A 14,698-nucleotide genomic window follows, 5' to 3' on the forward strand; every position below is an offset into this window, starting at 1 on the left:
GTACATTGATTCAGGTGCCTCTCGACATTTCACTCACCGCAGAGACTAGTTTACTGACTACCAGCCTTATTCAGATTCTGTTATTTTTGGTGGCGGAGAAGAGTACACGGTTGTCGGTAAAGGCAACATTCAGATTCAGTCTGTTGGGAGGAATCTCATATTCCTTGATGTGTACTACGTTCCAGGGATGGAACTCAATCTACTCTCAATCAGTCAGTTGCTGCGACATTCTCCACACTTGGCAGTCACCTTCAGTTCACATCAGTGCACCATTACTGATCGGGCAATTAAGTCTACTGTTGTAGTTGGTCTTGAGGATCATGGTCTTTTCAGACTTACTAATTCTGGTAATTCTCAGGACTTAGCTATGGTTGCTCGACGATCTTCCATCAGCACACTTTGGCATCAGCGATATGGGCACTTAAATGTGCATTATCTCTCACAACTTGCTCGGGATGAGCTTGTTCTTGGTTTGCCAGAGATTCAAACTCAACACCTTGGAGTTTGTGACGAATGTCAGGCTGGGAAGCAACATCGCACACCTTTCCCTAGTGGCGATTCTTGGTGAGCTTCTCAGGTACTTCAGCTTGTTCATGTTGATATTTGCGGCCCTATGGCCATTCCTTCTGTTCTTGGGTACAAGTATTTTCTGTTGTTTGTAGATGATTTCAGTAGAAAAATGTGGGTGTATTTCCTTAAAAAGAAATCCGATGCATTTACTGTATTTTAGAAGTTTAAACCCTTAGTTGAAAAAGAGTCTGGGAAATCTATTATTACTCTTAGATCAGACAATGGGGGGGAATTTTGTTCTAATGTTTTCTCCATCTTCTTGGATACACATGGCATCCAACGCTAGTTCACCACACCCCACACGCCACAACAAAATAGTGTAGTTGAACGTCGGAATAGGACAATCACCAAAATGGCTCGTTCCATGCTTGAACACAGACATGTTCCGAAGCAGTTTTGGGCAGAAGCAGTTAACACTGTAGTTTATCTGTTGAACCGGTCACCCACAGTGGCAGTCAAAGGTAAAACTCCGGAAGAGGCCTGGTCAAGTCGCAAGCCCAGAATCAGTCACCTAAAGGTTTTTGGCTCTCTTGCTTTTCTTTGGATCCCTGATGCTTCACGCACCAAGTTGGATGCCAAGAGTCAGAAACTGATGCTTGTTGGATATAGCAATCTTCACAAAGCCTACCGCTTGATTGATGTTGAGCGTCTCATATACAGCCGCGATGTAGTCTTTGATGAGCAGCGAGGACCATTCATGCCTGTTTCTTCTGTTCCTGATCCAGCAGACCAGCCTATGCAGGCTCGTGATTTGGGAGTTCGGCTTCCATTAGGTTCACCTGATGGGAGGGCTCCAGTAGCTCCTGCAGCTCCAGTCATTCTAGTGATACCTGTACAGACACCTCCGACTTCTCCTGCAGGATCACCTGGTTTTGAAGATGCTTCACCTGAGTTTGATCCAAATTCTTCTGATGAGGATCCTGCTGATCAAGCATCTCCTAGTACTACTGTTGGTCATTCTCCTCTCCGGTCTAAGTGGTGGGCTAAGACACTTGCTGATCTTCATGATGATGAGCTCATTGATGGGAGAACTGCTCGGAAAAAGAGCAAAACTACAAATTCTGTTAACTTTGCTCTTATGGCCAACTTTCACAGTGTGTTTGAACTTCAAACATATTCCGAGGCTAAAGGAATTCCAGAGTGGGAATAGGCCATGACATCTGAACACCAGAGCCTACTGAAGAACAACACTTGGGTCCTTTCTGATCTTCCACCAGGGAAGAAATCCATTGGCTGCAAATGGGTATACAAAATCAAATACAAATCAGATGGTACTTTGGATAAGTACAAAGCTCGTTTAGTGGCAAAGGGCTTTTCTCAGCATCAAGGCATTGATTATGAGGAGACCTTTGCTCCTACTGCAAAGATGAGCACCATTAGATTAGTCCTAGCCATGGCAGCACAGTTTGGCCTGAAGGTCCATCAGATGGACGTAAAGAGTGCTTTCCTGAATGGTGATCTCCATGAAGAGGTCTACATGACGCAGCCTCCTGGTTTCAAGGTTGCTGGTAAAGACCATCAAGTTCTCAGATTGGTAAAAGCTCTTTATGGTTTGAAGCAGGCCCCTCGGGCATGGTACATCAAGATTGATAAGTACCTCAGTGATCAAGGCTTCAAGAGGAGTTCTTCAGACTCAAATCTGTACATCAAGACTACTGATAGTGACATCATCCTTCTAGTTATCTATGTGGATGATTTGATCATCACTGGCAGTTCGACATCTTTGATTCAGGGAATGAAACAGAACCTATGCCAGTGTTTTGATATGACTGATCTTGGGCTCATGCATTATTGCTTAGGTGTTGAGGTTTGGCAATAGTCTTCTGGTATATTCATCTCTCAGTCCAAATATGCCAAGGCTCTTTTAGACAAATTCTGAATGTAGGATTGCAAACCTGCATCTACACCTATGGAGAAAGGTCTCAAGTTATCAGCAAAGTTTGATTCTCCTTCCGTTGATGATACTACATACAAGCAACTAGTAGGCAACCTCATCTACCTCTTTGCTACTAGGCCTGATATCAGCTTCGCAGTCAGCTATATTTCACGCTTTATGACAGCTCCTAAGGCTGATCATTGGATGGCAGCAAAGCGTGTGCTTCGTTATGTGAAGGGCACTTCAAATTATGGACTTCTGTACTTTTAGAGTTCTAATCCTAAACTCAGTGGGTTCACAAATTCAGATTGGGCAGGCTCTGTTGATGATAAAAAGTCAACATCTGGATATGTGTTCAGTTTGGGCTCTGGTGCAATCACATGGACCAGCAAGAAGCAGCAGGCAGTTTCTCTCTCTTCTACAGAGGCTGAATACAGGGGGACTATTAAGGCCGGATGTGAAGCTGTTTGGCTTCGTCGGATGCTTGGGGATATGCAGATGTCACCAGCAGGACCGACTACTCTGTTTGTTGATAACGAAGGCGTTATCAAGTTAGCACGGAATCCAGTCTTCCATGAATGAACCAAGCATGTGGATGTTCATTGTCATTACATACGACAACTGTTTGAAGACGGGACTATAGATCTGCAGTATGTTCCTATCACAGATCAGACTGCAGACATTCTCACCAAGCCTCTTGGTCCTGATAAGTTTGTCAAATTCAGAGGACAGCTTGGTGTGTTAGATAGATTAACCATTGAGGGAGGGTATTACAATAATAGATAAGACGTCTATTATTAGTTAATGGTTATCTATTGTAAATATTTAGTTAGCTTTAGTTAACTTTCGTTTTTTTAGCTTTATTTGTTAGAATAGAATATTTCTATTCTTTCTGCTTTATTCTTTTGTATAAATTGACCTCTTGGTCTCTGTTAATAACAAGCAAGTATTTACCAATTACCTCGTAATAGGTTCCACTTTTGGGGAATGAATTATAGATTCGATCTAAGTAGTGTGCTATTCATTATTTCATGTTATGATGTTAATTGTTAATTTACTCTTTAATTCGATAAATGTCAGATGATTCAATTATGGAGTAGTAGTTGTAAGCTTAGTCATTGTTTCGTGATACGAATCCGATTTGGGCATGTGAATTGGATTTGTGATTTTTCATTTTTCCCATTAGGATTCGTGAGGATATATATATATATATATTCCAAGTTTGGCTTGTGGGTCCTTGGGCATTCATGATGGATTCGTCTTGGATTTGTGAGGATCCGCGTGGATTCGTGATGGATCCTTGTTTTGGATTGTGGATTCATTTGGATCCGTGGTCTATGCATCCAGACGGATCCACTGTCCAAAACAGGGATCCTGCCCGAATCTGGATCTGGATCGGATCCTAATTTGAATCCGGCCTCCGGGGCACAAATCCGGTAACTAAGATTTAAGCAAATTATGTTGTTGGAATTTTTATGCTGGGCAAGAATCAGGTCTACCCTGATAAGGGACATTACGGCATTGGGTGTTTTGTGGGTGATTGTGACAAACGATACGGGATATGTAAGAATTGAACAGCTGAACTCACTTTGAGAGCACCTCATTGTACATAAGTAAGAGAAAATCATTTAAGTAATTAGGACGGCTTCTGCTTTATTGGGCACAGCAGGCCATTCTCGGCTTTGAACGGAAATATGATTTTGTTTTTGAATTGAGTTATTTTTTGGCTGTTCACTTGGATCATCATGAGATGCTTGTGCATAGGGTGTTTTGTGCGATTGTAACAAACGTATGGGAAATGCAAGGCCTGATAAACTGCACAGACTCTGAGAGCACTACATAGTACATATGACTGAACCAAGAGAAAATTATTTTGGGAATTAGAATGATCCCTGTTTTATTGGGTACAGCAGGCCATTCTTGGTATTGGAATGTGCTTTTCAAAAACTTGTCTTATTTATTGGCTGTTACCTTAGATCATGGTGAGGTGCTTGTGCATGGAGTGTTTTGTGTGATTGCACCAAACCTTATAGGATATGTATCTATTCCATTTATTAAATTCCATTATTTAGTCTATTTTTTATAATTGACCTAATTCATGGTTCAACAATCTGTTGCAGGGAGGTGTTACTATTGCATATAAGTTCTGAAAATGAAAAACTCATTTTTGGATCCTTGAGCATGCTGATTTCCCTTTTTCAAAACAAAGGTATTGACTATTTCGATTATTTTTTGTATTTTTCATGCCTGGTGTCTTTGAAAAGCATTTTTGGTTCTAAGTTTTCTTTTTACTCGTATCTGCAGAGCTGGATGAGTCCATATTAGATGCATTAGGAATTCTTCCTGAAAGGAAGCAGCACAAGAAGCTTTTGCTGGTATGATGACTGTGATATATGTTCCTTGATTTTTTTAATTAAATTGTCTTATCTGTTTCTGGGAGCATAAATTTTAATAATTTAAGCAGATCAGTTGTAGGCATAACTGTTTTTTGTGGTAAAATTCTACTAGCTACCCTAAGTTTTGTGGTAAAATAGGAAACTCTTAGATGTGGTAGCAGTGGTGGTTGAGTTAACAGACTTGAGGTAGAATTTGAATATTGCAAGCAAAACTATCTTCTGCAATCAATAGGTAAAATTCTGAGGAAATACTGTTGAGAAACTAATAATTATTTTTAAATTTTTTGAACTTTGTACTTAGTTAATAGGTTGATTTTGTACAAAGTTACAACACAAACTAAAGTAACTTAAAAAAATTAAAGTAATAAAAAAAATTAAAATGATAAATCATAAAGTAACTTAAAAACAGAACTTTAAAATATAACATGATATTTTAATTTGTGCAATTGCACCTGGAGGGTCCACTTTTTGGGCACTAAATGGTCATCTTTTGATTGCCAACTCCGATTAAGCACTAAGATAGATTGAATCGAAGGGAAAACCGAAAGCAATTACTTGAGCAAAACCAAAAGACCAAAAACCAACAAATACACGCTCAAAAATGAGAAAGTGGACATTGAAGGCTTCAAAAATCAAGCATAGGCTCAACAAACAGAAAAACTAAAAAGACTTGATGAAAACCTTCAGTAAGAGGGACCATTATATCAATTGGGGTCAATTGATTGATCAATACTAACCAATTAAATAATGAACTAAACTCAAAGAAATGCGAAACTATGTTGACAATTTTTGTACTGTTACCTACATTTTGTTGTGACTCAATGCAAGACAACAAGCCTTACATTTGATGGGGTTCAAAGTAATAAAGCCCTTACTATTTACAAAATGTGTAGGAAAGATACATTGCATATCATAAACTATACTAGATAGCCAAAAACTAACCACACCTTGTCCCTTGACTAGCTTTCCGACACCTTCATCATGGATTCTTTAGATTCAATTGGAATGAACAAACTGCCCTTGGTATCTAGTCAAGTCTTCCTGGTCTTCCTTTCATTCAGAGACTTCTCCTCACCAATTTGACTCTACTCCTTCATCTTCCTGCCCTTCTCCTTCAATTCCTTCTCCTCTCCACAAAAACTTTATTCTGCTTCATTCTTCCCCAGTAACACCAACACCATCTCTCATCCTCCTCTGGCTTCTTCTATTTGCTTCTCCTTGGGTGTGGTAGTACTCCAAACCAATAACAGTTCGAAGCTATGGTTAGTGCCTTCCACCAGTCCCCATGACTCTTCCCCTGTTAGTAGACCGATTCCTGATTCCAATAATTGAGACCATCCCACCAACCCATTTGGGTTGAACACATTGCATCATCATCCTCAAAGCTTCTTCCCTAGATCCTAACTGTAAATCCCATGCTAGACATGCAGAAGATAAATCAATATCAGTCCTGAAGCTGTAGTTGATTTTCATAAACTCTTCAAAATTAATGCACACACATTGCCAAACGCATGGATCGTCAATCTAGAAAGCCCCTTCTCATCCTCTCAATGGTCTAACTTTCTCTCGGAATGCTTGAAGCTAGCTGAATATGTACAGGGCAAAATTAGCCTCCATTTTGTTCTCCTGTCTCCTTCCTCCAAACAAACCCAACCACACTTGGCTCGCTACCAAATGTTACGAGTTTACCAGTTGTCTTACATTTAAAACCAGACAAGCATGCATCTTTCTTTCTAGAACCTTCCTGCTCCTTCTTGAAGGTATTATTAATCCTTCGTGTCTCCTTTGCATATCAATCAATGATGGATTCAAAGTGTTACTCCATCAATCACATGGTCTAATACTTCATCATTGCTTGCTATGAGCCATAATGGATCCTTATGGAGGGAACCAAATTTTTTAATTTGAATTAATTCTAACACTGCAAGTGTCCTTAGTTACTATTATATCTCTATGTGGCTTACAAAACCATCTTCAAACCATCCCATACCTTTGCATTCTGGTCCTTCTTAGCTCTATGAGTAATTTTTTTTTCATCTAGCTCTCTGAAATCCTCCACCATTTCCTCTTTTACTTGATCCTTCAAAGATACACCAACCTTCGATATTGTATTCGCAACCTTCCCGCCTTACATGTATGACTTAGAAGTCCTCAAACAACTCTGACAAATACTTAATCTTGTGAATATATTTATTTAGATACCAAACTCGTGATTCTTCTTTTATTATGTCATTGATAATATTTTGTGAATGCCCTTCGAAGTGAAGCTTTACCACTTTTAATTCTTTGGCCATTTGTTTGTCCCTTTTAAAAGACTTTTTGCACCTAGAATTTGAAGGTTTCCTCTGCAATCCCTCACTACAAATCCAGCCCTGGATGGGCCAAGGTTACCTTTTGGCATCCCATCAATTTTTTTTTCATCTATTGTCCAGGGGTTTCCAAGATTCTTGCTTTATCTTTTTATGAGGTTTAATCCTCAAAGGCTCATTAATAGGCTTCATATTAATGGGTATTACTGTGTGTGTATAGATAGAAATTGTCACCTGTACCTGAGCGTAGGACAAAAATCCCAGTTGTTTTGCATTCTTGAATTGGCAACATAGCTTTTAATGAGAAGGGAAATCTTTCATTTGAACTTAAAAATTGTATGGCCATACAAATTAAAATTAAAATTGAATAGGCTTCATTTTAAATTTTAAATTTATATGGCAACGTAGTATGTGTATAGATATATTGTCACCCGTCCCTGAACAGAAGACAAAATCTTGTCGTTTTGCATACCTCAACTGGCAACATAGCTTTTAATGAGAAGCGAAATTTTTCATTTGAACTTTAAAATTGTATGGCCATACAAATTGGATAGATTTTGGTTACTAGGTACACCCTTACGACGTCCCACATCCATATCAGGTATGCACAGGTACATACTCGAGCAAACCCAAGGGTACCAAAGGGTACTAAGTGCTAATAAGTGACAAAAAGGAAAGTTTGGCTCATTTTTTTGTATCCAAAATCCCTAAAATGTCTCTAAAACCATCATTTTGCCCTTTACAAAGATCATTTTGCTTGCTTCATTCTCACTTCTCTAGAATTGGATTTTTCTCAACTCTTAACACCTTGTGCAGCTTAATATTGCTGTCCCTCAAACTCATTAGGGCCTCTACTCTGGAGCCCCCACTTGTTAGTGAGATCTCTTGTCATATATTATAATTAGGGGGTTTGGGTGTGGAGACCAGAATCAAGAACTTGGACAACTAAAATTATCTCTATTAAATGCCAATTGATAATGATGAATATTACGTATGTAATTGTTAATTGGCATTTAATATTTATCTTTATCAGTACCATTTTGGCATTTGGCATTAATCAATGTTGAAGTATCATACTATCAAATGTATTTAGTTTTGCAATTCTGTACATATTTTTAATTTATGTTACACACATACAAACATACATATTCATACCTGAACCCATGTACCCAACAACAAAATGCTTTTCCTTGAACCCATGCCCATACCGTTTCCAGCAACTTAGAGCTACACTATACGCTGCCAGCAGATTTTAGCTGTGATAATTTTCTGTGTTAATGACTTGGGGGGAAATGTTCCTTCTCCAACTGTTATCGTTTTAATCAAGTTTTCATATTTAAGTAGGAATGCATATTATACTATATCTTAAGGCTGAAAGTACATCATGCACTTTATCAGTTGAACTTTGAAACGTTGCTGTGTACTTCTATAATATGTATCAATAGACATTATACATTTAAACATAGTTCTTTATTTGAAACAGAACTAAATTATCTGTTTTAATTTTCGTCTGAATCCATTTTTTGTGTGTATTTGCAGCAAGCATTGATGGGCAGCAAATCCGATGAAGAGCAATTGTTTTCACCAACTTCTACAGAGTCCAAAGACGATACATCTAGTGATCTTGATCTCTACATTCAAAACCTTAAGGTACCTATGGTTTCTTATGCATAAAATTTGATTGTTCGTTGCTTTAAAACAGTGATATTGTGGAGAAACAAGGTTAAACTAATGCAATGATATCAGGTGTGTGTATGTACATCTGATTTTCAATTGTTTATTTGAGGACTAACATATATTGATTATGTGATTGCATAAAATCTGTAATAAGAACAAAATTGATGTATTATATGTAATGTCCCTACCAAGAAATTTTAAACACTCAGATGCACTTTGTTCCCATTCAATAGTCTGAATCTTGTAATGTAGATCTGCTGTAGTGTTTTTTTTCGAAGACATTTTAGCAAATAGTTGTTAAAACGATAATAGATAGTTTCTATTATTTTTGATTAGTATCTAATGGTTATCTATTGTAATCTTCTGTAAATATTAGAATGTTTCTAATATTTAGTTTGCTGTTTCTAGAATAGAATGTTTCTACTCTTTATGATTGTTTCTTAAGGAAACATCATTTAGTCTCTTGTATAAATTGATCTCTCGATCATTATTAATAACAAACAAATATTTTTCAATTACTTCGTAATATGGTATTAGAGCCAATACTCTAATTTTTTTTGAAAATAATTATAATTTATTGGTTGAAATTATCTGCCTTTTATTTTCGAAATTATTTGCACGCATATATGCTTCCAAAGCCTTTGGTTTGACTAGGGGTTTTTGCCAAAAAAATCACGTCATTTTGTCTAGAACTCCCGCGATTTTTCCGGTTTGCAAACTCGCACCCTTCTATCTACAACTAGCGCGACTGAATCCTTTGAAAATCGAGGGTTGTTCTCCATTGTTCACGTGGAGGTCTCTGGGGCGCCATTTCTCTGCAACTCACACCCAAATTTCTTTGCCACTTGCATCCTAATTTTTTCTTAAAATTGCGCGTCTATTTTGTGGCCTGTTTTTTCCATTTTTTGTAAAAAAAGTGGTTGTTTTTTGCTTATTTGGAGGCACCTAGGTTTTTTACAAACCTTTGCTGACTATTTGTGCCCAAATTCTACAATTTTCTCTACAAATCCGCCATTTTTCTAAGCTTTTTTGGCAGCCAGGGCCGTTTTTGTTTGAATCCCAAAATTTTTGTACCAGATAAAATATTTGTTTAGAAATTCTTGGTGGGTTTTTCAAGAGCTCAATTGGGTTGTCATCTGTTTTTTTGGGTGCCTCGATTTTTGAGCCAGCGGATCTAGGAATCGACAACATATTCTTTATGGGTTTTTCGAACTCTTTTCTGGATCATCTTTCAAATTTTGTAGGTCTTCTGTTTTTTGCCTCGAAGAACACGCCTTCACAGATATTCACGCTTTTCATTGAAAAATGTGCTATGGCATCTCTAGCTAATATTTTGCTCGAGGGAAACAAAAGTTCAATGGTTGTAATTAAGGCATGTGGAAACAACGGACCTAACCGTCTTCGAATATCACGACAACAATAAGATGGTTTTGGGTACTACAACTCAATCTACTCAAGCTGGTCCTGATCTGAGCAATCTGGTTTGCAACTCACAGCGAAATTGTTAACAATGATTTTGATGGATTCTAGGGCTGTGATTTTGTTTTTTAGAAATATAACTTTCGGTGATGTTTATGATAGGGAGTTGGAAAGTAAAATATTGAATGATGTGCATAAAAATAGCATTCATAATACTGTCTGATTGTTTTAAAGAGAATGAGACAGAATCTCTAAAAATACATCAAAGATAATCGAAACCACTTTAAATCGCATTAACAAACAATTCGTGTAATGGAGTCAAAAGAAGAAACATTAGCCTGCTTCAATAACGCTAGGATTAATATAACCTTCATCTTCTTCACTGAAATTCTTTGCCATGCTCTTGCTTCCATCATTAAAAGGCATACTGGACCCACACTGAATTTGCACAAATCTTTTATGACACGACAATTTCATGAAACTGCCGTTAACGATTCCAGCCCTGTAGCTATTTTATTTAGCAGATCCCCAGAACCTTTTCCTTCAATGAACTAATTCTTGGAGGCATCGCTCAAACTTTCATCTCCTGCTTTAAACATACGGATCATGGACGTATCACAGGACTCTGCAAAGCAGCCATAGCGGAAAAGAATATAGAGTATTTATTTATCAACAAAATCCTTAAATGAAAATTATGATTAAAAATCATTTTTCGTTCTCCCTAACATCATGGTTACTATTGATAAAACTTAATTTCATCATAATTTAACAAAATACATGTCATCGGAAACTTTATTAACATCACAAAGTTATCCAAAACGTCTTGACTCATTCATTCATACCTATTTATATTTTGAGTGTGTTGTCTAAGAGACCTCAGTGTTTTTATGCAGCTGCAAATGTGTGATAGAAATATGTCTCCAATGCCATTATCAATGCAAAGCATGAATCTGAAACATTAGATTCTCGCAAGCAATCTTTTCATATTTGAAGTGTTTGGTTAATCAATAATTATGCTGTTCTTTGTTGTGCACGTGGGAAACAGTTTTTCAATTTCAGTGGAACTCATCAAACAAAGCAAAATAAAAATACATCTGGAATCTTAAATTGCATACTCAGCTATACTGGAGCTTATGCAAAATTAGTACTATCTGTATTCAATCGAAAGAGTTGTGTAAGAAGTTATTGGGATCTTACTACAAAATGACCGGAGGTCGATGGAGATGCATCTAGATTGTTATGGTAAATCAATGTTGTTGTAGTTGTATTTAATAGAGGAGATGAAAGCTCCTTATCTAGAGGATACAAAGACGATGTTTCTAAAAGAAACTATCGGGAACTAAAGGCAAAAATAGAAACTGCCTAATAAACTAAAGACTAACTAAGATGACCATTAAAGAAACATTATAATATTCTGATACCCTCCCTTAATGGTCTTTGTCTAACAATCTTTTGGTCGCAAATTCTCCAAAACATTTGGCTGCTGTTGAGACCCTCCTAGAATCAGCAAAACATCTAACCAAAAATCATCACAAAATATCCAACCTGATGTTAGATAATGGAGCTGCTCTTCCCTGAAGATAGAGACAAATATTGAGAACAACTAGCATGATGCCGAGGAAAAATTGACAAACCCTCTAGACTTTGCAGATGAGCATGACGCCCTAAAACAAATTGCAAAAAGACAAGATTTTTTTGGAGAACAATCAGGATAGCGGAACACGATTTTTGAGGTGAAAAATCAATCAAAACTAGACAATGCAAATCTTCATTTTTAAGGATAAACAGTAAAACCAACCAAATAAATTTTGAGAGAAAAATTAAAACCAAACAATACAAATCTTCGTTTTTAAGGAAAAATAGTAAAACCAACCAGATAAATTTTGAGAGAAAAATTATAAACCCACAAAGGAATCCTGTATTACAATAATAAATAAAGTCGTCTATTATTAGTTAATGGTTATCTTGTAAATATCTTTAGCTTTAATTTGCTTTCTTTTTTTGCTTTCTCTAGAATAGAATGTTTCTATTCTTTACGATCATTCTTTTGTATAAATTGACCTCTCGGTCTCTGTTAATAACAAGCAACTATTTACCAATTACCTCGTAATATGGTATCAGAGCGAATACTTGAATTTTTTTGGAAAAATTTATAATTTCTTTTTGAAATTATTTGTCTAAATTTTTTTTGTCAATTTCTCAAAAACCAGCCTAGGGTTTTTCTGCTTGGGGAAATTCGAATTTGAACACCCAATTACGGCTAGGGTTTCAGTTTATGCATCCGTTTCTTGAAAAACGTGGGTTCTTGCATTTGATTTTTTCTAGAAAATCGCATTTTTTTCTGTTGTTTTAAGATGACTTCGGTCGCTGGATTTTCTTCATCTCGAGCAATTTTTTTGCATCAAAAAAAAAAACTACTGTCTCCCGCGCGATTTTTTACTACCCACGATTGGACAAACGTCTGATACCTACACGATTTCTTCCAAATCGTGTCTGTAGGGAGTTGCAAAACGGCAGCTAAAACACGCGATTTTGGTGGCCAAACGATGCAATTCACGGCTTAATCTTGGTTGGCCTGTGTCTGCACTTAGAAGGCATCATCCAATCCTGCAAATCTGACTGCAAATACTGCATTTTTTTCAAGAAATCCGCCTTTTTTTAAATCTCCAATCCGACGGCTAGGGTTTTGCTCGAAACCCTAATTTTTGGGGTCGAATTTTTTTTGATTGCAGATTCTTGGTGGGCTTTTCGAGAGCTCATTTGGGTTGTCGTCCATTTTTTTTGGGTGCCTCGTTTTTTTGTGCCTCAATTTTTGAGCCAGCGGATCTAGAAAACGACAATAGATTCCTTCAGGGTTTTTTGAGCTCTTTTTTGGGTCTCTCTTTGATTCTTTTGGGTCTTCCATATTGTTGGCTCGAAGAACGTGCCTTCACAGATTTTCATAGTTTTTCATTGAAAAATGTGTCATGTTATCTCTAACGAATATTCTGCTCCAGCATAATTCCAAATTCAATGGCCGCAATTATGGAACTCGGAAGCAGCGCATCATCGCAATCTTTGAATATCGGAACCGATCAACTTGTTTTGGGTGTTAAGTAACGTCCAACTTCTCCGGGTCCTGATCAAGATACATGGGATTCGAATAATCGAGAGGCAGTGATGCTTCTCAAATTATCTGTAGCTAATGATCAACTTTCTCAAATTCCATCCGGCAAGATAGCTGCCGAAATTTGGACACATCTGAAGGGTCTTAATGAGACTTCCGACAAGAGCAAAGCCTTCTTTTTGAAAAACACCTTGTTTTCTATAGTCATGGATGAGCGCACTACGCTCCAGGCACACCTGAATCGGATTCAGGAAATCCGTGATCAGCTACTTGCCATCGGTCGCAAGATGGAGGAAGAGGATATTGTGGTAATCACTCTTCGGAGTTTACCAAAATCCTATGAGCATTTTATTGAGACTCTCAACATCACATCTACTGGTGTTGATCTGAAGTTCACTGATCTCTGCACCCTGTTGCTTCAGCAAGATCAGTGGAAACAACAGTTTGGTAGTAGCTCCAGTTTCACCTCCATTGAGCAAGCCTTTGCTGCGAAATCCTTTCAGAAGGATAAGGGCAAGTTTCAGCAACCATCTCAGCAGAAGTCTTCTGTTCCAACATCCGATGGTACCAAAAAGAAGAACATTCAATGCAACTACTGCCACAAGTATGGTCACATGAAGCTTGAATGTCGGAAATGCTTAGCTGCCTAGTCTTAAGCAATTAGGTTTGCAACCCAAAGCGAACAGTGCAAAGCACACTGTGCAGGCAGAATCTGCCTTGTACGCCTTTATGGCTAAAAGACCTGCAGATCATGTGAAGTCGTTTGCCTGGTACATTGATTCAGGTGCCTCTCGACATTTCACTCACCACAGAGATTGGTTTACTGACTACCAACCTTATTCAGATTTTGTTATTTTTGGTGGCGGAGAAGAGTGCACAGTTGTTAGTAAAGGCAACATTCAGATTCAGTTTATTGGGAGGAATCTCATTTTCCTTGATGTGTACTACATTCCAGGGATGGAACTGAATCTACTCTTAGTCAGTCAATTGCTGCGACATTCTCCACACTTGGCAGTCACCTTTAGTTCACATCAGTGCACAATTACTGATCGGGTGACTAAGTCTATTGTTGTAGTAGGTCTTGAGGAACATGGTCTTTTCAGACTTGTTGATTGTGGTGATTCTCAGGACTTAGCTATGATTGTTCAGCGATCTTCTGTTAGCACACTTTGACATCAACGATATGGGCACTTAAATGTGCATTATCTCTCATAGCTTGCTCGAGATGAGCTTGTTCTTGGTTTGCCAGAGATTCATACTCTAACACCTTGGAGTTTGTGACGCATGTCAAGCTGGGAAGCAACATCGCACACCTTTCCCCAGTGGCGATTCTTGGCGAGCTTCT

The 14,698-nt window shown here is 37.8% G+C and overlaps 1 protein-coding gene across 6 annotated transcripts in view; it reads left to right on the forward strand.

Moving 5' to 3' along the window:
• Positions 1–14,698, forward strand: part of LOC149537888 (CLEC16A-like protein) — a 94,124-nt gene that overhangs the window by 29,613 nt on the left and 49,813 nt on the right. For all 6 annotated transcript variants that reach the window (XR_016355928.1, XR_016355929.1, XM_089799290.1 and 3 more), the window contains exons 11-13: positions 4,567–4,655; positions 4,751–4,821; positions 8,691–8,801. Coding sequence is in view for 4 of the 6 variants with exons in the window: in XM_089799290.1 (XP_089655416.1) it covers positions 4,567–4,655; positions 4,751–4,821; positions 8,691–8,801 (271 nt within the window). In the remaining 2 variants the exon portion in view is untranslated. The remainder of the gene's footprint in view (positions 1–4,566; positions 4,656–4,750; positions 4,822–8,690; positions 8,802–14,698) is intronic.

This window comes from Cupressus sempervirens, chromosome 9 (assembly GCF_028749045.1).
Source record: "Cupressus sempervirens isolate cs-2001-9-10 chromosome 9, ASM2874904v1, whole genome shotgun sequence".
Classification (NCBI taxonomy): Eukaryota; Viridiplantae; Streptophyta; class Pinopsida; order Cupressales; family Cupressaceae; genus Cupressus; species Cupressus sempervirens.